The 26,601-nt window shown below is 38.4% G+C and overlaps 2 protein-coding genes across 5 annotated transcripts in view; one reads left to right on the top strand and one right to left on the bottom strand.

Moving 5' to 3' along the window:
* Positions 1–3,461, top strand: part of Bx (Beadex) — a 72,144-nt gene extending 68,683 nt beyond the window's left edge. For all 4 annotated transcript variants that reach the window (XM_069499140.1, XM_034969368.2, XM_069499139.1 and 1 more), the window contains 2 exons: positions 1,376–1,526; positions 2,144–3,461. In XM_069499140.1, the coding sequence (XP_069355241.1) occupies positions 1,376–1,526; positions 2,144–2,278 (286 nt within the window). In that variant the 3' untranslated portion in view covers positions 2,279–3,461. The remainder of the gene's footprint in view (positions 1–1,375; positions 1,527–2,143) is intronic.
* A 6,438-nt stretch (positions 3,462–9,899) lies between these two features.
* LOC117982786 (snake venom serine protease homolog KN4-like) lies at positions 9,900–13,056 on the bottom strand. The gene is made up of 6 exons (XM_034969205.2): positions 12,769–13,056; positions 12,635–12,693; positions 11,718–11,924; positions 11,219–11,389; positions 10,982–11,137; positions 9,900–10,604 (listed from the first exon to the last, which is right to left on the bottom strand). The coding sequence occupies exons 1-6, from the start codon at positions 12,821–12,823 to the stop codon at positions 9,960–9,962; spliced, it is 1,293 nt and encodes a 430-aa protein (XP_034825096.1). The 5' UTR covers positions 12,824–13,056; the 3' UTR covers positions 9,900–9,959.
* Positions 13,057–26,601: the final 13,545 nt, after the last annotated feature.

Here is a 26,601-nt window from a genome sequence, read left to right as displayed (position 1 = left end):
CGGTTGGACAAACTGACTTAACATAACTATATGTGATTCTTGTTTGATCGTTTGTTTAGAGTTTAGAGAAAGGACATTTGCAACGGCTAATTTAAAAAGCTTTTCAATCGGTATTGTTTCACGGCTGGGAGAAATCAGAAAACAGTTACTTAATAGACACGTCCGATTACGTAAAACGTCAAACTTCGCGTCGCGTAGCGGCACAATGGCTCGTCGCACAAAGCTTAACTTGCACCCAGTCATTAAAATTTCGTTCTACATCTTTTCCATTACGCGACTGCAGACAAAAAATAGCAAAATAAAAAGGACAACCCCCAAAAACAAAAGTCGGGAGCGGAGAGAACAGGAAATAAAGTTAATTAAGAGCAGCGAAATCGACTGAGTTGCGGTGGAAATTGGCCCCTTAAAAAAGAGACATTTGTAGCCGAGCTATTGCGTTTAATTTTTGTGACAAGTGAAACAAAAGAGTTGGCGGGTGGCCGAGAGTCGCGGGAGGAAGACGTAGGGAGAATGGGGTGCAGAGATAAGGTTCGGTGTTATCACCGGCGGTTCCGGGCGGCCAGTGGCGAGTCGAAGGCGATACCTTTTGTTTTGCCACATTGAGGGATGCGCGCTCGCGTGACGTTATCTTGCTCCTTTCCGTTGCTTCGCGTTGACCTTTCCACTCACGCTAGTAAATTTTACTTCTTAGACATTTTCGGTTTCTTTCGGGCATCCGTTACGCTACAACAATGATAAAATTACGATAACATCTCAATGTTTTTAGAGCTCCCCGTAGACCTATAGAATCTGAATGTTCGTGATAGATATTTTAGTAACCATAAATAAATTAAATTTGACTATCGACTGTACATGGATGTACACGGCATCCGTAGTAATGCACTACTAAAACTACCTATATCAAGCATTAGTCATATTATTATGGCCCGTTGAAAATCACTAATTGGATTTCCCTTTACCTACACTACACCTTCAGTAACTCTGTTCAATGTCTTCGGTATACATTTGATATTTTACCACATTTAAACATTATGTAGTATCTACGTGCTACATACCTTTTTGAACTCTAGAAATATTATCTTTCGATAGAAATAGTATTATTCAATATATTGACATTTGTTCTAGAACTGTTTCAATTTGAATTTCTTCGTCACTTTTTGTACAAGAAAAAAGATTTTCTAAACTGGCGTCCTTATATCCATTATAATAGCCATTTTGGATAAAACATATCAATTGTAATCAAAGTGCATCTACTTGCAGCTTCCGTCATTGTTCAGAGGTTAAAAATTATTTCAAATAAGTTGGTCAGTCCAATAGGATGCCTCATGCCATAGAATTGTACAATTTTGTCTAAATAGTTGTTCTATTCTCACAGATTCTGCGTCGGTGATCGGTTCTATCTGTGCGAAAACAAGATCCTGTGCGAGTACGACTACGAAGAGAGGTTGGTGTTCGCCAATATGGCGTACAATCCTCCGCCGCTTGCGCATCTTAAGAGGCAGACTACACATCTACCACCGCCACCGGTAAGTCTATATGTGGCTCTAGTCTATAGTCACCTCTGCAGTATTAGATATGGATCCTGGTACCTATCATCCAAAGAATCGCGGTAGACTGCCTTATTGCCAGGTCTATTGGATACATGCTACACTATTAAAAGTAAGTCTATACCTCTGCAATATTCGGTATTGATCGAATGAGTCTAACAACCTACAGAACATTGCTGTTGTCTTCTGACGTCTATCAATGCAAAAACTAGCGGAAGAGTGCCTTATTGCCAGGGTCTTTGGAATATTTGCTACATTTTGCTATTGTTGGGGAACTTCTAATAAAACGCCGAGCCTTTGACGTCACAGGCAGCAGTCAAATGTGTACATTTGTCACAGGGAGCCCTAAACTAGCCCTATTTTTCTTTGATTTCACGTCACCATAGCCTAATATTTGACATAATATCGTCGATTCAGGATCAAACCGAGAGTTCCCTCACTCTAGTTCACTCTGCTGACGAGCCGTATAGACACCGTCGCCACCACTCTCCACCACCATATCACCCTCTGCTCCAGGATATTTTTACGTGAAACCAACTCTTCTAATAACCAGTTAACATCATGTTTGTTTTATAACTTTGTATTTTGTTACACAGACAAGCAACGCAATGAGCCTCATGAACGGCTCCAGCCGCTCCGGCGACCTGAACAACAACATGTCCAGTTCTTCCCCCGCGCCGTTCGCGCCTCCCCCGCACCTCAAGCCCCTCGGCCTCTCTGCGTCCAGCTGAGACTATCGCGTCTGAGACGTCCATCCCTACGTCAAGTATCATAACTGAACAAAAGTAGGTGTGAACTGTATGAGAACGAGTGAAATTACTTAGTGTTGCGTGATACACCGACCCAGAGAAGTGTCTTTAACGACTCAACTACATGTGAACTGTTACAATTTTCGGTGTAACTCAATTTGATAAGTGTAAAAAAATGTAGACGAACGTTTCATTGTAAGTACGTCCGCGTCAGTGTTGTTACAAAGCTAATGCCAAAACTCGATGTTCGGGAGCTCAGAGGTGCTCCCGTTAGACAATTAATTTCTTCCTATGTGAAAGATTTATATAGACTTTTATTGAAACGTAATGAATAAAATGTTTTAATCTCATAAGATGATCTCATAAGGGCAATCTCGACTTAGAATAATGTTTGATGACTAAGTAAAGATCCGATTATAAAAGTGAATAAATATGCGGGGAAGACTGCATTATTAAGAAATTAATTTGTAAAGTTATTGTTTTCTAAAATGCTTTTAAGTGCATTAAAATAAAAATGTTTAATGAATTTTAGTAATAATTACTTATTAATCTTATGTAAATATAGAAATTGTATTTTGAATATTTGTTAAGTACCTAAGTAACTATCAATATGAAGCGAGCTGATTCAAAGATCAAGTTTATTTTAATTTTGCAATTTTTTTTATTAATATAACTTTTTTGGCCTGGCCAAACATTTAATTTTTTCATAAGCTCGCCACCTTGTTATTTCGTTTTGTACTTACAATGTATATTACTGTTAAGTTTATTATAAACATTGTTGTAATGTTTGTATTATTTGTGTAAATAAAAGTATTCGTAAGTAGACTATTTGTATCTTACAATAAATGACTTTACATTGGTGTATATTAAGAAATATTTAAGCATAGTAAAATGTGGAAATAACTGTTATAAATTTTTCATAATTAATCATAATAGTTCAAATTAGTTTGTTTAGTCATATTTTAAATCCTCGTATTATATTGTACTAATAATTTACAGTTCCGCATTTATGTAAGTAGGTAAAAATCTCATGCATTCCTAACTGTATAAAATGTTGCTATCATGTAAACCTTATGTGAACAATTTACATTAAATGTGTCGGATTCTTTCCAAACCAATGATATGACCAAAGAAGTAGCTGATTAAAGCCTCGTTCAAAATCAAATTTATTTTATTTAATCACCTCTTTATATGCGTTTATTGCAGGGAGACCTCAGATATGAGAGCCTCAATAGCTCAACGGTTAAGGAGTGGACTGATTTCCGAAAGGTCGGCGGTTCAAATCCCACCCGTTGCACTACTGTCGTACCTACTCCTAACACAAGCTATACGCTTAGTTGAAGGGGAAAGGGAAATATTAGTCATGACTAACATGACTAATATTCTTTTCTCTAAAAAAAATATATATCATACATACTAGAGATGGACCATTTAACAGGCAGCATATTATGAAAAATCACTTGAAAATATGTACTTTTCATTTGATGTACCTATAGTACGCGACAGTTCGAGATGGCAATTGGGGTATGAGGCAGGCGTACAAATATTGATCTTTTTCATAAATCTTAGTTCAATTAAGATAATAAAAGAATGTAAAACCGCCTGCCAAAATATCACTATGAAGAAAATAATAATTTCACGAAATGAAAATGCCGATCTCTAAAAAATATTAACCGGAATCGACGCAGTTTCAGCATGACCGTAAGAAGTGTAAGAAATCTTATAATAACTGTATCACTGGTTCAGAGGTGAACGGAAATTAGAAAAATGCCTCATTCAATAGGTGATGCAATATGATCAACTCTCACACAAAATGTCCGCACCATTATTGGATCATCATTCAGGGCATCGTATATTATTTTGTACTGTATTGAAATATTGTACCGATAGCAAAAAAGTAAATGCGAATTTAAAAAATGAAACTAATACAATAAAAACAATTTTAAATAACAAATCAGAATTTGTAATTAATATATTCTAGTAATATTATAAATGCGGAAATATGTTTGTTTGTTGATTTGATTTTCAAACAGGGTGCAAGGGAACAACGGATCGATGTAATTTTTTAAATAGATGTAAGTAGTTAAAAACCTGAAAAATGAGATAGGGGTTTCCGAAAAATCAAAGAGTTCCCATGGGATTTTTATCCGTAAATTCACACTGACGAAGTCGTGGGCATCATCTAGTTTATAATATAAATATTCAAAATTAGTACAACTCTAGAGTGCTCTTTTGATATGATTTTATAACACAGTGTATAATATAATAATATTATATATGGTGTAACGTTATGTATATAGATAACTGCTTCAGGGAAGTATTACAGGAATACACGATCACTATCGAAGATAGTATATAGTACTTATATTAAAATGTAATAAAAATATAGCAATTGAAGGTATTATACCTTGCAGCTTGCACGACTGTCGATGTTTTATTTTCTAACGCTACTTCTCGACGGCGGACATGAAAAGAGAAGAAAAATCACCCCAATTTCCCACCTCTCCGCCTGTCCTCATTGTCGGCCCAGTAGTCTGATGGAAATGTTATCAATGCCATCTTTAATTTCATCAGTAAACAAAACCGATGATGTATATAAACTGCGTCATATTATATACCTACAGTACGCAACAGGTCGAGATGGCAATCGGGGTACGAGACAGGGGGTCGCCCCGCACACCCGTACGTCGCCCGCGCTATCCCTCACCGGGTAAGCCCGTAAGCCCGGGGACTGTGCGGGTGTGCGGGGCCGTCCTACCCCGATTGCCATCTTGACGTTCTCCATAACGTTCTCAAAAGTAATGTGAAGTCTGCCAATCTGCACATGGCCAGCGTTGTGTATTATGTCCTTTTCATTCGGAGAGGAGAACCCGTGCTCATTAGTAAGCAGGCGATGGGTTAATGATGATGATGAAACTATTGTCTACTGACAAGCGTAGGCAAACAGGGCATATTCAAATAAAAGAGCTCAAAGGTGTGACGCGTGAACAAGCCTTTGCAGCAGGCCTCTTCGAGCGTGAGCGGCACAATGAGGCGCGTGAAAAATGGCGCCGACCGAAACGACGGCCCACAAATCAAAACTGAAACCGTTCGAAAAACGAAAATAAACATGAAGGCCAAGTTCGAGCTAAACTGGCATTTAGATGGTTCCGTGTTTTATGTATGCAAACTACAGACAACGCATAACTGAGGAGGTCCCTGCTGTAGTATAGTGATGACGTGACGCGACAGCTCAGTGATTCGTCTACTTGTGATGACTTCATATTCCCGCACCGCTGCAGTACTGCAGGCCCCTACTCAGTTATGCGCTATGCCAGGCTATACCTATAGCTGACTTGCCCCGACTTCGCATAGTGGAATTTTTGAAAATCCTTTCTATGTTATAGAGTAAATTTTAAGTTTTTAGACGAAGCAGTTTAGGTTTTAGGTTGATATCTTGGTGAGTTTATCCTTTTCTATGCATATGTAAAAGTTTCATCTTAAACTTGATGATGTCTGCGACTTTTATCTGTGCGGATATTAAGTAAAATCCGTCAGATGGGTTTTTTAAGAATCCGGTGGGATCTCTTTGACTTTTCGGGATCAAAAGTAGCCTGTCTTTTACCAGAATGTCCTTTACCTACTGGTACAAATTTCGGTAAAATCGATTAAACATATTTATTATGGGCCGTACAAACTAGCAGACAAATAGACAAACAGACACACTTTCGCTTTTATTAAGTATGGATTCTCTTATTAAAATTGATACTTGTAACCAAATACAGGTCTCCCACTCAGCATCATGCTTTAGCGCTGGTTTTCTGTGGGAGCAGATCAAATATATGACCTTAGTTAAAAGCTGTTAGTAGTACTGAGGACAGGGAATCCTAAAAATGGAAACAGCGTAATCCGAGCGCACACCACTGATGGCTTCTTGCAATAATTTCCGTTTTCAATGAACGCGTTTTTCTTTTTCTTATCACCGCACGAACTAGGATGGTTGGGAATAAATTGAAATACAAAATTGATTGTTGACTTTTCCCGGTCGCTTTATTACTGTCATAAATAGAAAAGAGATTGAAAATTGCCTACAGAGGCGGTGCCGGTAGATTTGATGATTCCGTTATTATATACGATGGAATTTTATTGTAGTGTATGATTTACTTTCTCTTTGATTTGTAAATAACTTCAATTAATAATTTATGGGCGTATTAATTTTAAACAGTCACTTTTACGGTGAAGGAAAACATCCGAGAAAATCTGCCCAAACCTAAGAGTTCTCTTCTCCAGAATGTTCTCAAAGATATGTGAAGTCTGGCAATCCGCAATTGGGTAGCATAGTGGCCTATGGGGATTAAACCCTTCTCATTCTAAGAGAAGACCCTTGGTCAGTATGGGCCTAACGCACCCTAAGGGGGTAAAATAGGGGGTTGTAGCTAACGTGGACGAAGTTGCGGGCATAAGCTAGTACCAAATAAGTTGTTAGTAGGAAGCTTTTCTTAATTTCTTAAGTTCCTAGCTCGATCGCACTCGGCTGCTAGACCGAATAGATCACAGGAGGACGGAGGTACAACAGCTGCAAAACAGTGAAGTGAGTCGAGGTCACGATATGATCTGCATTTCTTCAATGCATCTCATGCAGCTGAATCTTGCTACGTTACTTCTTGCAGCTCATCTTGTGATATAACGATAGCCTAGAGCTGGAAAGTTTGGGTCAAAGACTAACTCAACCATTAGCATTAGTCAATTGATGCGTTTAAAGCTTTTGAGGTGCGGAGCCCTAAAAACGTAAACGTAAAATAATGTAAAACTATCAGTGGCGATTAAGTTTACCTATTTAAATTAGTATACCCAAATAGTACGACCACCCATATAATTTTAAAACCGAATCTTTCCCCGATTCCGATTAGCATCACAATTTCCCCGCGAAAGGGAAACCGAGTCTTTTTAGGGTTGGGAGGTATTATCTACCAGGGGAGTTCTTATTTTTATTCGAGTTTTAATTATTAAAACTTTTATGAACTGCTTATTTCTTTTTATGAGATTGTTAAATTAATTCCTTTTGTTTGTTAACTCATTGCCGTCAGTGTTAATTGCTGAAATTTCGTAGCCGTTTCAGACTTTGTTTTGTAAACAAGAACAAAATGAAAATTTTACGTTTCCAGCAAAGTTATTTGTATATCATGTTGCTTTTTAAGTTTAAAAGGCGCTTTGTAACGCGTCATAGTCGCAACTACCTATAGTCCGCAACAGGTTGGGATGGCAATCGGGGTATGAGGCAGGTGGACGCCCTGCACACCCGCATGTCACCCGCGCTTGCGCGCACGGGGTTAGCGCGGGGGCTGTGCGAGTATACGGGTGTTCCCTCCCGGATTGCGATTTCAACCTGTTGCATCATAAGGACGTAGGTATAAGTCCTTAATCTTAAGTAAGACGATACTACTAGGTATCTTCGATTGCAACTTAAGACAGCTGCGCATCGCATACCGGCAGATTGGAGTAGAACCGAGGTGTGGCGTTTTTCTTGGTAATAACTGTAGGTTCCTAACCTTTATTTACTTTGGTAGATATTTTAAAAGGCAGCTGTTGGAGCGAACGTTATTATTTACTGGAGTATTATTTCTTGTGCGATGGTAAGGAACCCTTCGTGTGCGCGTCCGACTAGTACTTGGCCGGTTTTTTTCTGTAAGGAAACACTAGGAATCTCTTAAATCGATAGGTAAGTCTTTATGCATTTTCTTGTTTATGTAGGTACTTATAGTTTATAGTACTTTATAGTTTTAAGTTTTAGTAAGTATAAAATAAATATAAAAGCATTTCATATTACTATTACAGCAAGTATTCCACCTACAGTGGGTACCACTCCACTTCCACAACTTCCACTACAATAAAATCACGTGTCCCATCATATTCCTAAACGCTTTATCATGTCCGTAAAATATCGTATAATTTAAGACCATAAAGAGCTATTCGCATCGACTTCTCAATCGGCGGTGAGACCGTAGTAAGTAAATTTAACTTTAAAATATGCATAACAGTTTTCCGATGCGATCCCCTTTCGGAATTTAAATACATCGAGTGGTATTAAGATACATTCCCATTCTACTGCACTCGGGAACTTGGGAAAGAAATTCACTTATAAATTCCAACTATCTAGTAGGAACAGGTACCGCAAATGCTAAAAACCTGTGCCATCGAGCTGTTTAGCTTCCCTAAAAATAGTTGTGCTAATCCTAATCCTAATTCCTAATATAATATTATTACAAGTGTGGATGTTTGGATGTTTGTTACTCAATCACGCAAAAACGGCTGAACGGATTTGGAATGGAGATAGATTAGTACATAGGCTGCTTTTTATCCCGGAAAATGTAAATCCACGCGGACGAACTCGCGGGCATCAGCTAGTTACTCAATAAAGTTCACTAGCAATAAAACTTGCAGAACTCAGCAGTCATTTTTATTATTTCTGCAAGCTGTTTTAAATACATTGCCGCTGGTTGTTCAGATATCAGTAAAGGTACGCTTACACGAGCAATTGAAATTCCTCAATTCCAGGCAGTTTAGTCAATTATGACGTCACAACCACATGAAGCAATTTGCTGCAATAACCAGCAATACCTGAAAATTTCAGCAATGTTATGCAAATGATTACCCCACATTGCTCCACTTATTGCTCCAGATTGATCTATACGTGTTGCCGAGCAACAATAATTGCTTAAAAATTTACCATGTAATTGAAATTCTACATCTATGCCTAGGTGTTTACATATGGTGCAAGTGACACGCACAACAGACGGAAACGTTTAAGTGCGGAAACCAGCCCAGAATGAAGAAGATGGTGACGTGCAACTGCAAGTGACTCACCAGCGCGAGCTAGTAGCTTGTGCAAGTTTTATTGCAAGTGGACAATTGAAAGGTTTTGAAAAGCTGAGAATGCAGTTTTTTTTCTACTAGCTGACCCGGCTTCGTACCACCTAACAGTCGTTTCTTTAATTTTTTTTAATACTTTAATTTTTTCTCTCCGTAAGAACCATCCTCGTACTTCAAGGAATATTAAAAAAAAAAATTAGCGAAATCGGTTCAGCTGTTTTCGAGATTTGCGATCAGCAACACATTCAGCGATTAATTTTTACATGTAGAGATAAAATTGACATGATATCTAAGACTAATACTTACACAGTTTAAGTTTTCTCGTCAGTGACCGATCTCAAAATAACATCCTGTATTCCTGAAAAGTCTTGACGTAATGATAAAAGCATAAGTAGCAAGAAGGTCGCACAAGAAAGGACGAGGAATTTGAATTTTTGTACAAGCCAGAAATATTATAATTTTTAGAAGAGAATATTGCAATTTGGCATGAGGTTCTGGGAGTGTCGGAGCACGCTAAAGTTTTGCGAATAAGTAGAATTAAGTAAGGTTGCAGGCTTAACGCCTCCGCAGTTTGCTCTAATAGCATTAACAAGTTTCCAGACCGTATTGAGGAAATCTTATACATATTGTAAATAAAGATCCTAGTAGGAATCTATATACCAGATTTACCTTCAAAATTGTTATCGAAATTTTATAAAGAAAGAGATGCTAAACAGTAGGCACTGCAAGAACAATAGTCAAGAAAAGACAAATGTTAAACGGAAAAATTTATTAAGAATTCAATACATTTTAATTGAATAGATAAAATAACGATCTAAGTACATGCCAGAACATAAACGGAGGTCATTAAATAATAAAATAGAGATGGCATATTAAGTGACGCTTCTCCGCGTACTAATTGATGCTTAGCATCAATATGATTCTTTAGTTCACGTTCTACTGTGGTTTTCATCATATCGTCTTGTTCCGCATAGGTCGAACCAGTGGACGTTGAAGTAGTATCGTGAGAGAAATTTTCTATCAAAATAGAAGTTCTAATCGTTATTATCTCTGTCGGTTCTTCATTTATTTTAGTGCTCAGAACTTCTGTATTATGCTCATTTATGGCTGCAGCTTCTTCTATCTTAGCCACTGTAGAGCTATCAGTTGCATCAGTGGTAAACGGAGTATATTCGGACTCAGTTAAAATCGATTGAGTGTAAAATTTATCGTCTAGCATATTGCCTGTTATATCGGAAACTTTTGTCGTAACTGGCATAGGAGAAATTGCTGGATCTTTAGAAATTGCAACGCAAATGTCAGCACAAGACTGTGTTAAGTACAGTTCTTCTGCAGCACACGCAATTAATTTATTCCATCCAGGGACAAACTGATAGAGATAAGGCTGCTTACAATTATTAATGTATGTTTGTAGACCAAGGTATTCATTGTTGCATACGAGAGGGCCTCCACTATTACCCTATAAATAAAAAAGATAAATAAATGCTGTGCTGCCAAGTGATTTAGTGTTTCCTTGGAAACCTGTTAAATAAAACTGCTATTCCAGGTTAGCCTACTTCCACTATATCACTTGCCACACTGAGATCATAGTTAAGTGCAAACTCATCATCCATACATATTATCAATGCTAAAGTCTCTATCTGTATGTTAGCTTTTCATGACCCATCTTGTTAACCAATTATTTTGATGTTTTCTACCGAGATAGATGATAGAGTTAAATCATAGAGTTAAATCAAACGAGATAAATCAAAGAGTTTCCCAGGATTTAAAATATCTAAATTCACTACAACCAAGTAGACGAGGGCGTCATAAGAATATAAAAAAAGAATCTATTACCTTACAAAAATTAGGATCCGCTAAGGCGTTACTCTTTTCACTTCCTGCGCATACCATAGTTCCGTTCCTATAATAATTTCCACAATGTTCTCGCGCCGGTGGTAAAAGTTCAACATTAATTTGTATAAGGGTGCGTTCTGTAGCATTGCCATGTCTCTGATAAAAAGGAAGCTCATTAAAAGATTATCGTAAAAATCACTTTCATATGTTAATAACTAAAATATTCGTACAACTTACAGCATAAACAAGTATGTAGCAGTTTTTAAATACGATATCAAAATTGATGATTAACGTAGCTGGTGCAACAGACGATGTCATATTGAACGGCAACAGAGTCTTCAGCAAGGATATATCAGTTTTCCACCATTCTGTTGCACTATAGTTGTACGGCCGTAAAATCAAGATTACCTAAAATAAAATCAAACGTACATTTTTCATTAAGCAAGAGTGTAAAGAATTTTTTATTTATTCATTGTTTTATGGCACTATCGATAAACTAATTTTGATATAATATTAACAGAGAATGCGTGAATCACGGCGACGGCCGAAAAATATAATTTTTATCACGATAGAATATACAACTAACAAACAACAGTTACTGTGCAAAGTTTCAAACTACATCATTGGAGATGGATGAACGATACACGAGCGCGTAAGTAACGAACGAACATACAACCATATAGTTTTTTATTATGTAGGAATGGATAAAGTAAATGCCAGTGAAATTGATGTTTACCTCGCGTTCTTGTTCTTCTTCATCCTCATTTATAGTGAAATTCTTATCTATGCTGACGGCTCCAAGTCTAGCTAACAGAGTTTTAAGTGGGAATACAACTGACACATCTCCAGAAGATATAAGCCAATCATTTCTAATCAATGCAGCGCTTCTAGTAAATCTTGCACCATTGTCGAGTATCGTTTCATCCGTGTAGTATAGAAAAGCCTGTAATCCGTATATCCGTAATTTATAGACTACTAGATGATGCCCGCGACTTCGTCCGCGTGGATTAAGTTTTTAAAAATCCCGTGGGAGCTTTTCGATTTTCCTGGTATAAAAAGTAGCCTATGTCCTTCCTCGGGGTGCAAGCTATATCTGTACCAAATTTCGTTAAAATCGGTTCTACGGCTGGGCCGTGAAAAGCTAGCAGACAGACAGACACACTTTCGCATTTATAATATTATAGTAATAGTAATAAGTAGTAATAGTATGGAGTATGGATAATCCATATTCTATTCTAATATTATAAATTCGAAAGTCTGTATCTTTGTCTGCTAGCTTTTCACGGCCCATCCGTTGAACAGATGTTGGATTTCGGGGGTAGGAAAATTAAAATATTCCCACGAGATTTTAAAAAACATAAAATAACGCGGATGAAATCGCGGGCATCGTCTAATATTATACATATAGCGCACCCACGACGTTAGATCTGGCTCGGTGACTGTATTAAAGTCAAAGGCAAAGTTATATACAAAATTAGCGACCCGCCCCGGCTTCGCATGGGTAGCTTATTACAATGTTCGTAGACACCTCTAATTTTTTTAAAATAAAATAGGTATAGTAACTATTCGTATTTAAGGTTAAATTATATCATATTTTTAAACTTAAACTTTCATCTACTTATTAGTTTTTATTAAACGGGACGGGAAGCTTACCATGAAAGGAAATGCACCTCGTTTCACTTCATTTTCGGCTACCGCGCCTTTTGATGCAACTACAACACACCAAGCAATTTATTGTAACAAAGAAGTAGGTAATTGATTAAGTAGATTTTAATTTTAAGACTTACCAGCACAGAAAACGGCGAGCAAGAAAACACGCATTATTTTTCGATAGTAAACCATTTGCTTTGGCGTGAAATATTTTGACAGAGTAGGTACAATTTGAAAGAAGAATGTAAAACCATTTTTTTCATGCTAATTTTTTATGTCACAACTCACAGTAAGAATAAGAGCAAAGAGTTCCGATGACTCTCTAGAATTTTATAAATCACTTGTTCAAACAAAATGAAAATGGTTAAATTCTTTTACACTTTCCTCTTGTAAAAACCGAATTAGTGGAGTCACGTCCCATTATTTTCCGCCGTTATCTCTGACAAAGTTGCGACGAGTCTAGTCGAACGCATTAATCAGAATCGCAACGGAGCTAAGACGTATTATCCTCAATAAGGCAAAAAGAATGAGTTTGCAGATTTAAAACGCGTGTTTTCTAGATAAGGTGCAACATAAATCCGGGAAACATCTAATTATTCATGTAAGGGGGTGTTTAAGAACGCGTATTAATACGCTTGAGACGACGCGATGTCAACTTTTGAGAAATTTGCTAAGAGTATAAAAAGTGTCGTTTACTTTTTTAAATATTGCAGACAGGAACATGGATTGGGCGGGCGCACACCACACCATTTTCGTTTCTAAAATCAGATAAATGCTTAAAATAATGTTCGTATATTTGTTGACGTATTTTGGAAAATTTTATACTGAAGTAAAAAGTGCGGAGTAGAGAAGTTTTTGAATCAAAGTTTCAGATACTTAACCCACATGATATTTTTATTTGAATTAATTGCCGAAGAATGATGACTTCAAGAGACGGAATGCTGACTTATGTATTCTAAGCTTACATTCCGTAAAAATATCTAAGTTAGTGAGGACTTTAGAATTAGGAAAAATTTTCTGTAGTTTGTTGTTCTTACAATGAAAGGGTCCTGAGGTACTTTTTAAATCGAAAGACCGATAACATTGTGATATCACCCACAAATGAGCGGAAGGATCGTATCCAAACCGCTGATGTGGCGACGTCAGAACGACTTGCTCAGACGGTTATTGCGCGACCAATTTAGCAGGAGCTCCTCTAATGCTCCGTACCTTGGTTGCTTGGTTTGTTTCCTACACCTTCATCGGGGATGTAGGTGTCCACTGATATTGGCGTGTCTATAACGACCCGAATGAACGAGCTACGTGTTTTGGCGGCTTCCCGCAATTGCTTACACTTCCTCGGAGTGGCCTTAGTTTACTTATTTTAAAACCATTTTTGTTCCATTGCTGACTGTCTGCTTTCGACCGCTTGATAGATTTTGTAGTATAAAATAATATCCCTATTATCTTAAATATATAAAAGGAAAAAGTGACTGACTGACTGACTGATCTATCAACGCACAGCTCAAACTACTGGACAGATCGGGCTGAAATTTGGCATGCAGATAGCTATTTGACGTAGGCATCCGCTAAGAAAAGATTTTTTAAATTCAACCCCTAAGGGATAGGAGTTTGAAATTTGTGTAGTCCACACGGACGAAGTCGTGACCATAAGCTTTTTTTTTATAAAAGAAGAAAGATCATTAAAATATTACGGAGTAGATCACGTACTAAAAATGTTTAAGAATGTTTTAACACTCTTAAACAAACAAAAATATCTGATAAGAAAGTATTGAAGAGCGTCGCAAATGCTGCATAATTCAAGCTATGGCAGTGTTCGAAGGTACGTTTAGAATTGGCAGTGGTTACTTAGCAGCCGGTATAAAAGTCGCAGTTAAACTTGACTTTGTAAGTACGTGTAGCTCTGGTTCATCAGTATACCTATTACAAATATAGTTACATTCGTAGTCTGCTATCTAAGATTTAGCCTGGATTTGAATTTTTTTAAACATTTCTAATGCTTTTTATACTTAGTTTTCAATACAGAATACCATTAGTTACTAACCTATTAGAATTGAATTAAGTTATACTAAAACTGACCATACATAACAATTTACTAACACTAACTATTAAGTATAGGTACTTATAGTCAGCGATAGGTAAAGATGGCAATTAGGGTATGAGGCGGGGGGACGCCCCGCAGACCCACACGTCACCCGCACCGGGTCAGCCTGGGGGCTGTGCGGGCGTGCGAGGCATTAGGTACCTCTCCGATTGCCATCTCGACCTGTCGCGTACTTTACATATATACAAGTACGTTATCATTATCACTTCCTTTGCTAGATACATAATAAAAATAGTTACGCTCTCAAAGATTCATAAATTTATAAGTTATAGGTGTATGAAACGTACCATAATTATTATGGTGATATTACTTAAAAACTTTGGAACATAAGTAGGAATTTAAACTTCTGCAGTGCCTTGGCACCGCTACGTTCAACGCGGGAGGTGATATGAATATTAAACGGTTCAAGAATTAGAAGATTTATACGACGATTCGGAAGTTAGGAGCCCCACTTAAATGAATGTTTAACATTATCTGCGCAGTTTTAGGGAGTTAAGTCTCTTAACAAGTTGAGAAAACTTTAATAGACAGCGGCTCTCGGGCGATTAATTCCGAGACGTGGAATGGTGGACGGGAATTCTTAATGTGAAAGGGTGTCTTTCCAATCGATGTATTAAATGCATTGTTCGGATGATTTCTTTGTTTAACATAGTATCGAGATCGTAAACGCTAAAGTGGCACAACGTTAAGTCGAATTAAGTATTATTTACACCTAACAGTTTAATAATTATGGCTGATTGTTTATTAAATGTAAAGTTGTGAACTACAGTTATTTGATGCGATACTATCACTAATTTTTATAATTCAATCAAAAGTTACATTGCTTATGCATTGCATATTGATTGATATACACTGTAACAATTTATTTTCAAAAAAAAAACCGGCAAGTGCGAATCAGACTCGCGCACCGACGATGGTTCCGTACCAGAGTATTTTTTTTCGAAATTTTGCACGATAAATCAATGGAGCAACAGATCAAAGGGGGCTACTTTTTATCCCGGAAAATAAAAAAAGTTCCCTTGAGATTTTTTATTAATAGTCGCAAGAATTTAGAAATGTGTTTAGAAAATAACATTAAAAATATTTTAAGAATTCTGTGTGGGCGAACATTTACAAAGGTAGTAGAAACAAGGCTCGCGCCGTTGTAATATAAATTTGATTGGGACGCATCGCATGGCATTGTTTGACGGCGTCATTTTCCGATGCCGTCCCGCGCTATTGTGCACGGCTTTATTGAATTTGATTTACGCCAATTTTTGTAGGCTTCGGTTTTTATTAACTGACCTCGGCGCCGATGTAAACTTAATTGAATCCGCCAACAAAAGGCATCGAATGAAAAGAGCGTCAGTGTGCAATGCAGATTATAATAGATTTTTCCGAATTTGCATGGGCTTTAAGTAACCCGATATTGAATTTTTTCACGGTGGTTGAACTATTGTTTTCACAACATTTTATAACTCGCATATGAATTGGTAATAATTATTCAGTTTTGTTGTGTTTTGTTATCAGTTGTTCCTTGCCTATCACACAATTTGAATAATATAGAAACTATTTCAAGAACTTACGACATTAGGTTTAGCTGACTTGCCATGGCTTCGCACGAGCATTTGCACTTATTACTTACTTATTGTATTTTAAAACTGTACTCGTAAAATAAGTGAATATAGAGACAAACATGAATTTGGACTTCGTTTGATACTAAATAATTTATTAAAAAGTATAAGAATGAGTAATAAAAGCAATCAAACTAAAAAATAATCCGAGATCTTAAGGCTCTAAAAATAGCCTCGTTTGTCTGTTTTACTTATGCTTGATCTAATACTGCGTTAGCTTGGCCTTTCTTCAAATTTGCCGCAACAAAAGCGAATTATACGCCGAGAGACCGTAATCTGAGTTAATTATCTGAAATTCAGTCGTATTTAACGTCGTTTCAAAACGAGTTTTCACAATTATTGTAGCCGAGGCGAAAGAGATTTGTAAAGGAATCGCAAACACAATTAGGAGCAAGTTGTTGTTTGTCGAAATTGCGAAATGTCAGGGAAAGAGTGTGCGTGACACGTTTGAGACGCATCACCACGTAAATGACATTTTAATTTAATTGTTAAAGGTTTGGACACACACAAAACGCAACGGAGTCGAAACGACGTCACAATAAACGTACACATACGAGTGTGGGTACGTCTTTGGAGATCTGAATTGTGCCTTTTTATTTTCCTCTAAGTAGGTTTAAAGAAAATGAAAAGGTCAAATCATGTGAAAGCATGTTAAGCCGTTACGTCGGTGTGGCCTGGTTATTATCACTAACATCTGTTAATAAACTGTAAACGCCTATAGAGTCGAAATCTCGTCCTCTTAGTCGAGTTGTATGCGGAACACTCAAATCTCTAACACTTACTGGCAAAAGATTGTCTTGCAACCTATCGGAGATTTGGACTTGAGAGGCCCCCTAGGATCGGAAACCCGAGGCTAGCGCCTCATGCGCCTAAGAAATAACCCACGACTGAGCTGCAGCAGCACTGCTGTAGGTAGTTAGGTACGTTGATATTAAACCGTTGCGGGTGTGCAGGGTGCCCCGCGCTTCGTACCCCAATTGCTATCTCGACTTGTGGCGGCCTGTAGATCCGTTACCGGAGAGTGACAAATTTTTGGTAATTTTTCATCTTGAAAAAAAAAACAGAAGATGTATTCAACAAATATAGTCACGGAGTCGCGTGGAAAAACGTATGTATTTCAAAATAAAATCAGTTACGTCTCAATGCCACGAGGCGGAGGCAGGCTCACGGCCGCTATAAGCTCGTTATTATGATTGCCCTATACACAGATACAGAATCAAATCAGACGGAACAATGGCGCTGCAATTAAACCCGCGAGGGGAAGTCTTGTAACCGACCCACGAGGCACAGGTTTTTCCTGCCGTATTGCAAATACAACAAGCTGTGATAGTGGTTAGGACGTCCGCCTTCTAATAGGAGGTCGGGGTTCGATCCAGGACGCGCACCTCAAACTTTTCGGAGTTATGTGCGTTTAAATTAATTAAATATCACTTGCTTTAACGGTGAAGGAAAACATCGTCAGGTAACCTGCATGCCTGAGAGTTCTACATAATGTTCTCAACGGCGGTGTGTGAAGTCTACCAATCCGCGTGGTAGACTATGGTTTTATGTTATTGATTTCATTATACTACCTACTTACTAACAGCTGAAATTAATAACAGTAATAATAACAATTAATCTATCACAGGGCCCAGTGCTTAGTCTAGCGCCTACTAATCGGACGTCGGGGGCTCGATCCCGGGCACGCACCTCTAACTTTTTGGAGTTATATGCGTTTTATGTAATTAAATATCACTTGCTTTGACGGTGAAGGAAAACATCTCAAGGAAACTTGCATGCTTGAGAGTTATTCATAATGTTCTCAAAGGTGTGTGAAGTCTGCCAATCCGCACCTGGCCAGCGTGACGGACCATGGTCGAAACCATTCTCACTCTGAGACTCCGCGCTCTGTAGTGAGCCGGCAATGGGTTGATCATGATAATGATAATTGCAAATACGCTTGTCAGTATTTGGTATTTGGTAGTTCAAATTATACAAATGCAACAGCTCTATATCATCATCATCATCAGGATCAACCCATCGCCGGCTCACTACGGAGCACAGTCTACCATGCTGGCCAAGTGTGGAATTTGCAGACTTTACACACCCTTGAGAACCATTGTACAGGTTTCCACACGATAGCTGCGATAGCCTAGTGATTAGGAAGTCCACCTCCTGATCGGAGGTCGGGGGTTTGAGCCCGGGCACGTATCTCTAATTTTTCGGAGCTATGTGCGATTTAAGTAATTAAATATCACTTATAACGGTGAAGGAATAGAGCTCTACTATTATATTATAGTTTTACCTAATTGCTGATAATTCAACATAACTGTTTTATGATTGCACTTTACGTAACAAATCGCGGAAGCGGTGATAGATGGTGGTTAAGATTGTAACTAACCTGTGGTCCTACCTAAGAAAACCCTGCCCTACCTCACATACAGAACTACCTATAAATGTTACTCCTAATTTATTTTTAAAGTGGCACGTGCATCATCTAGCAGAAGGATCTTTTGGCAGTGTTGTGTCCATAATAAACCAAGAACTTTTAGAGTATCAGAAGTAATGAGTTCATCAGACAAATGACTTTACGGGGTTTGGGCAAAGGAAGTGGGTGTTCACACATTGAAACCCAAATGATTGTAAGTGTAGGTGTTCGGCTTTGGTAGTATGTAATCGCGCATTGAAAACTAACACATTATTTTGAAACGTGCGTTCGTGTATTGGATTTGTCTAATCAATAATTCGTTGGTTCACGTATTGAGTCCTATTAAGCATGAATCTAAATAAATAATTCTTCCTTTAGTTTGTATGGACAACAAGATAGAATCATGCCGCAATCAACGAGATGAACACATTAGTTAAAACCCAAATTTATTAGACGTGTGCAAGCTGTTCTCCGGTGAAGCAGGAGAAGAGCTTTGTGTATTGGCATCATTTACCTTATGGGTGAAAAGATTAAAAGATAAATGATGGTTGATCGCTCCGCCACGCCATCAACGGTGAACTTCTACCTTCCCTTAGTATCCCATCGTTTGTTCTTGATTTCTCAAGTTATTGAGAGAGCAATTTATCTCATGAAATACCAACGAACAGTAGTTCCCCCCCCCCACAACACGTCATCATTTTTTTTTTGTATAGCGCAACGTATGCAAGCATACTATTTAAAGCGGTGCGTCCCGCTTATGCTCGATCGAGAATAGACGATTACGATAATGATAATGATCATGAATATAAACATGAGTTGCATTTTTATCGTGGTGCATTCCCACATTTGATCTTTAGAAGATCCCAAGGACGAGCGGCAGCACTACGGTATCGTCGAAACGAGCTATATTCGCAGGCCAGACCCCAATCCTTCGAGTTTGTCGTGTATGCATTTGTATTAATATATTATTGCCATTCAGAAGGGTATATTATAACTATCCCAACACAATTTTAGTTTGTAGATGTATTTGTATTATACATGTAAGCGATAAAATATTTCACGTTCGAAATCACTTTAGCAAAGATTCTCAGAGCACTGAGACGCTAGGATTTCCTTTAGGCAGGACGTACAAACATCAGAGCGCTCCGACCCTCTCTCGCATGAGTGTCTTCAAACGCTAAAGTTGGTTTATGTATTTGTATTTATAAAAGCCATCAGAAGAGTGCAGAACTCCAAGCAATATTAGTTTTACATAGAGATCAACAGACCTATCTGTGTCTTTAGTCAATTCAATTCTAGTTTCAGACACATGCGTAGCCCTACAGATAAGAACGTGTTCCCTCTGTGCACGTTTCCTTGCACTTAGTACTAAATGTATGCAAGCACCGCCCGCCGTGCCGGTGGTCCGTCAACACCCGCGACAACTCATTTGGCATTTAGGCATCGACCGCTGGGTCGTTCCCATGTACTACCTTCCCAACTGCAGTTTTCCTCGTTATACGAGTGTTTATAACGTTTTGTAAATTTGACCTTCTAAAATAGTCATTTTATGTTTTTATGTGTTAGTACAGCATTATTATAATCTACTAAACTGATTTTTATAAACTTTAACCTAATATTTTTGTACTCTTTACAACAAATTTTCCTATTGCTTTATTAGTATGGGAGACCATTAGTATGGGAGTCCATGATTGTTACAAGATGTTAGCCTCCTATTCTTCTCCGTAATGAGAGAGTTCTCCATAATGTTCTCGAAGATGTGTGATGTCTGTCACTACTATAACCTAAGCCCTTCTCATTCTGAGAGAAAGCCTGTGATCAAGGGGCTGATGACGATGATAATGAACATCACGAAGTGGTAATTGAATTTAAAAGTCTGTCAAAGTCATCCTCTGCATTTGAATGGTGTTATCTAAATATATAAAAGGAAAAGGTGACTGACTGACTGATATATCAACGCGCAGCTCAAACTACTGGAAGGATCGGGCTGAAATTTGGCATGCAGATAGCTATTATGACGTAGGCATCCGCTAAGAAAGAATTTTTGAAAATTCAATTTTTTTTTAAAATAGGGGTTTGAAATTTGTGTAGCCCACGCTGACGAAGTCGCGAGCATAAGCTAGTCGCAGTATAAGGTGAGGTAATAACATGGTACTATCCTCTGTGTTATTGTGGTTATGATAAATAAAGAATTTAAATATTATAACCTAGGTAATAATTAATGAACTTTGCGGGGTGATTTGCTAACTCAGTGACCATCACTAAATGATAGCCACTGCATGACATTTATTTTTAACTAGCTTATTCCAGCGACTTCATCCGCGTGGACTACACAAATTTCAAACCCCTATTTTACCCCCTTAGGGATTGAACTTTCAAAAATCCTTTTTTAGCGGATGTCGACGTCATAACAGCTATCTCTGTACCAAATTTCAACCCGGTGATATATAATTTATATCCCGTAGTGTGAAATAAGCTTTAGTCTCTAGTCAAGTCATCCGAACCAGCCATCAAAATATTATGTTCTTACACGGAAAAACGTTTACCTACGTTTGTTCTCAGAATTTCCCACTTTGTACTGAGCAGCTTTGTATGGAGCTGGATGGTTAGTTTGAAATGTAAAAGTTTTCTCTCATTGTCAACTGTAATGCAAATTCTTGCCTGAATACGGTCTGTTTACTTCTTTGCCCCTTTTGTTTTAGCCGTAACGAGCAGAAAAAGGACCCATTCAGAGCATCCGAACCTAATTACCCTACCCTCGGTTACAAAGGAGGGTTTCTAATTAACGACTTTATGTCAAATAATTTGTTTGAGCCGACGACGACGTCTTAGTTCGTTTCAGTCGCGGATTGGATTAAGTTTGCTTTCGGTTGGGTACGTTTGTTTTAGGAGAAAAGCGTTTGAGTGGATCAATTGTGAATCGCTTGTGTTTAAACAATAAACTGCTTACTTCCTCTTCAATGGGTTTAACCTTAAATTAATTTTGTATCGCCAAATTTAATTTTTTGCTTTTCAGCTAGAGAATCATGTTAGGTAATTGTAGGGTATTATCTTGTGGCTCTATACACAATGACCAGATGCATTTTAGTACCAGTCATGAGCCATCATGTTAAAAGTTAAAGGTGTTTGTGAATTTTGCACAAAAATCCTTGGGTGAAAACCCTCAGAAAATGGAAAACTCAAAAGGGCTCTTGCCTTCCTGTGCTCATTGAGACGGCAGGGATTAGTCGGGATGATGGCAAGAGACGTGATGGATTGACGCTGGTTCCCTAGGAACAGAGACGGGCGCTAATGTAGGACACAACTTGCTTTGACATATTGGTCCCGTATCATATCAGGGAGACAGCATCAAGACCGGGAGCCGCAGCAGAAATGGTTGCAAACGGCAAGCGGCGCAAGTATGCCTCTCTTATCGAGAGCTAAATTTTTGTTCCGTTTACCGTGGAGACCCTGGGGTCACGGAGTCTTAGTGCAAAAAAAAAATTAGTGGACAATTCACCGCCATTAATAGCCTCACCTGGTGACAGAAGGGCTGGCTCATTTCTTGCGCAACGGATCAGCCTGGCTGTCCAGCGCGGATATGCAGCCTAAAATTAAAGTCTTGGCACCGTTCCACGCGGGCATGTATGATTTGTATAGTAATTAGATAAGGTTAGGTTTAAGTTTTATTGTAATATTGAAATTAAAAAAAAAAAACTTTTTAGTTAGTAAGAATATTAATTAGTAAGTACTGTTGTCAGTGTGGAGGTAACTTTGATAAATGATTGGCGTCATAGTCACCGAGCATAACGTTTTGTCTCGTCAGCTGTTCGACAATACGCAGTCGTATTCTGGAACTGATACTAGAATCCAAACCTAGTTCTTTTGATATTTCATAATGTAGTGCATTATATAATCGAACTTTGAAACGACACACTAACTTTAATTTTGTTATTTTTAAAGCATTCAACGTTTTTATGCAACTAGCTGATACCACAACTTTGTTCGCATGGATTTAAGTTTTTGAAAATCCCTTGAAGACTCTTTATTAAGTAGCCTAAGTATATCACTCTCCAGGTCTTTTTAACTACCTACTTATATCCATGCAAAAATTACGTCAATCCGCAGCTCCGTTGCAGCGTGATTGAAGGGCAAACAGACACCTACGCACTTATAATATTATGGGTAGTGATGGGTAGTGATTAAATTTGAATTAAAAACCTCAAAGTAAGTAGCATTTTCTATTACTTAGCGAATTAACGTCGAAAAGTCTTTTACGTTAAAATAAATATTACGCTTGCCATTGTATGTCTGGAGTTAGACTGCTCCTTAGAACTTATTGTTCTAGTAATCTGTCATGCTAACAATGCATTTGTCGGCACTATTGGACGCAATTAATTGAATTAATGCTAATTACGCGCCTGTTCAATTAGATAATAATAATTATGGACTAGAGTGCTTCTATTTATCACTATAACACAATGTAATTCAAATCCAATTTGAGAAACATAGCTTTCAGTCATCTTATTTCACACATGAATATTAAAAAACCTTGAAATTTTAAACATTCTTTTGAAACGTGAAAAGAGGCCCTTACGAAGTTGTAATTTGGATTAGTTAATATGTACTTTGTAAGTATATTTTTGTGTTGAAATGAAATTGTATTCGAATGCGATTATTATGTGATAGAAAATATGTCGTAAGTATGCAAAAACATAGAAATCGTTGGAAAAAATAAAAGCATTTTTTTTAAAGTAAAACTTTTGAGTAGGTAGGTTTAAAGTTTAAAACAGATTCATACAGAATAAATACCCAGCCATTCATGTTTCAAAAACGAACATATCACTCGAGCTTAGGACACAACGTAATATCAGGTGCTCGTAGGGTTCATATGGGCATTAATAATGATAAATTCGAGTCATTAATTCGTTGGGATTAGTCTTGGAGGCGAGTGCGCGCCGCCGATAACCAAATATTAACTCAATTAGCAACGAGACGCGTCGGGCCGGCATTCAAATGTCTGCTAATCCGTCCCAAAGCCGGCTAGAATTAGGAATGGTCAGTCTGCCGGGTTTAGATGGTGCCTTTTGTTTTTGTACGATGAGTAAGACTGTGTGGTACTTTTTGGTCTGACAAAAGATCCTTACGTTCTTTTTTGAAGTGAAAACTTCTATGCGTTGGGCGATTTTGAAATGGGTATAAACAGCAAGGTCGAGTCATCGATATGCCAATGTGTTGCATGCTCGGAGTGCCGATAGGCCAAAAGACGTTAAAAGTAAAACTAAACTATTGTTAATAGTTTTAGGTAATTTACAAATTACGAAGTTTTTGTTTTTGATACTACAATTAATTAATTTTTTGTACTCCTTCGAATAATAATGTTTTATTTCAAAACTGTTGCCAAGTTGAAAACAAGAAAATCATTGCCAGTTGCAAAATGGGTTTCAAATTATGGTGTAAATCAACCAATAGACGTCCACTGCTGGACATAGGTCTCTTGTAGGGACTTCCACACGCAACGGTCTTGCGCCGCTTGGATCCAGCAGCTCCCTGCGACTCGTCTGATGTCGTCCGTCCACCTAGTGGGGGGTCTTCCAACGCTGAGTCTTCCGGTGCGAGGTCGCCATTCTAGCACCTTGGGACCCCAACGTCTATCGGTTGTACGAACTATGTGCCCTGCCCATTGCCACTTCAGCTTCGCAACCCGTTGAGCTATGTCGGTTACGGACATAGATTATGTAAACATTTTTTAACAGGATCCCTGTAATAGTCCGCGACTGGTTCTGGTCGAGAGTGCAACGTGCAGGAGTGCGGGGCGTTTCCCCCGCCTACTCCGATTGCCATCTCGACCTGTCGCGTACTAGGTATAGGGATTCGATGACAGCTTGAAGGTGGTCGAAGAAGCCTACCTGCTAAAACTGTATGGTTCCATTTGTCGAGGCTAGCATAGAAATTGGTCATAATTTTGATATCAGTAACGTACAGTGGGCGAAACTTTTTGATAGGAAATTGACCTTATATAATCCAATCCAATCCATCAGCATGTTTGCGTCCACTGCTGGACTTAGGCCTTTCCAAGAGCGCGCCACTAAACACGGTCCTCCGCCTTCCTCATCCATCCGCTCCCCACCACCTTCTTCAGGTCATCCTCAGTCCAGCGGGCTGGAGGTCGTCCCATATATTGACCTTATATTCACAAGAAATGTTTTTGTTTGGGATTTAATTTAGTTTAAAATTGTGTACGACACAGAATAAGTCATATTTTTTAGAATTATTATTATTGTTTGCACATAGTAAGTAAATATAAGCAGGGAGGTCTCGTCTCGTAAATTTAATTAACAGAAATGAAGACAACAAATTATATTTGGCAAGGCTTTTGTTTCCGGGTGAGTAAGTGCAGCCAGTCAACTGCGTCGCCATTCAATCCGACAGTTTTACGACGAGCGTTTATTTGCACGTTCCGCTCCGTTCACGGCTTTATGGCGCTTTTTTATGGCGCCACTAGTTCATATTTTGGCAGGGTTAACGGATTAAAGGTTAAATTAACTGCGAAAAAATGCAGGCAATTTAAGAGGTGGGCTCAAATCAATCTACCTTCATTGCGCTTTATATTAAACTCTAGAATAAAAATACTTCTCTCTCCAGTTTTATCTGAATGTGCGCCACTTGCTTATATTTTGGGTTAACTGATTATAGGTTAAATTAACTTCAAAAATGCAGGCAATTTAAGGTGAGCTCAAATCAATCTACCTTCATTGGCATGGATATAGGTAAACTTAAAAATACTTACTTCTCTATACAGTTTTATCGGGATGGTTTTTTTTAATAATAAATATAGCGAGCAAATGAGCAAGCGGGTCACCTGATGTTAAGTGATTACCGCCGCCCATGAATATGTGCAGCATCAGATGACTAGCAGAGCCGCCTATGCCTTGCCGGCCTTTCAGGAATTTGTTGGTCCGCCCTTTAAATAACCCCATGGCCCATCTAATGGGAACACCGCCAAAGGGAGTTGATTCCACAGTTTGCATGTGCGTGGAAAAAAGGTTGGGTGGCACAACGAGCGGTTGAAGTGCACCAGGCGCTCATGTGGTAAAGGTAAAATTGACAGTGCATGCGGGTGGCGTGCGGTGCGGTTGTAAAAAAAGAGGGTGGAATGAGGCTTAACAATTCTTCAGCCACTAGTCCATACTTTGGCAGGATTAACGGATTAAAGATTAACTTTACCACTGGTTAAAGTGCCAATCCGACCAAGCAGAACCAGCTAGAAACTCGGCGGTTCGGGTTTTAAAACAAACGGCCCCGACTCCTACGGGATATCAACGTATGGACGTGCCATATCTGTGATTAACCGTGTGTGCTCCGCAAACAGGCGGTAACGAGCGATCAATGCGCAATCACACTCGCTAATCACTCGCGATTGACGGCGATCGCAACGACGCGGCTCGGCCGATGTGAGTGACGCTAATTAATTACTGTGCACATATTGTTGTCAAGCTCAATACCAATCCTATACAAGGGTTGAATATTAAAACATAATTTCTAAACAAGAACATCTGATCAAATGATTGGAGCCACACTGTATAGTTTTTAAAAATCCCATGGGAACTCTTTAATTTGACGGGAAAAATAGTGGCTTATGTGGTAACATTTGTCATAGCGTCGGTTCAAGATCAAACCGAGAGTTCCCTTACTCTGGTAGTACACCGTACAAGGCATACCTAAACAAGGAATTGAAAATGTGGCTGTAAAAACGACAAAAGGACATTGTCGCTATTTCAAAAGGGTTCTAATCATGTTCCAGGATAAAGGAGGTAGGTTCACGCATGACGCACTCCTATGTATTTCCTTTTACGCATTGTAGCCC

Source organism: Maniola hyperantus, chromosome 6, assembly GCF_902806685.2.
Source record: "Maniola hyperantus chromosome 6, iAphHyp1.2, whole genome shotgun sequence".
In the NCBI taxonomy this organism is placed as follows: Eukaryota; Metazoa; Arthropoda; class Insecta; order Lepidoptera; family Nymphalidae; genus Maniola; species Maniola hyperantus.
The sequence above is the reverse complement of the archived record's forward strand: the minus strand, read 5'-3'. Positions and strand labels throughout refer to the sequence as shown.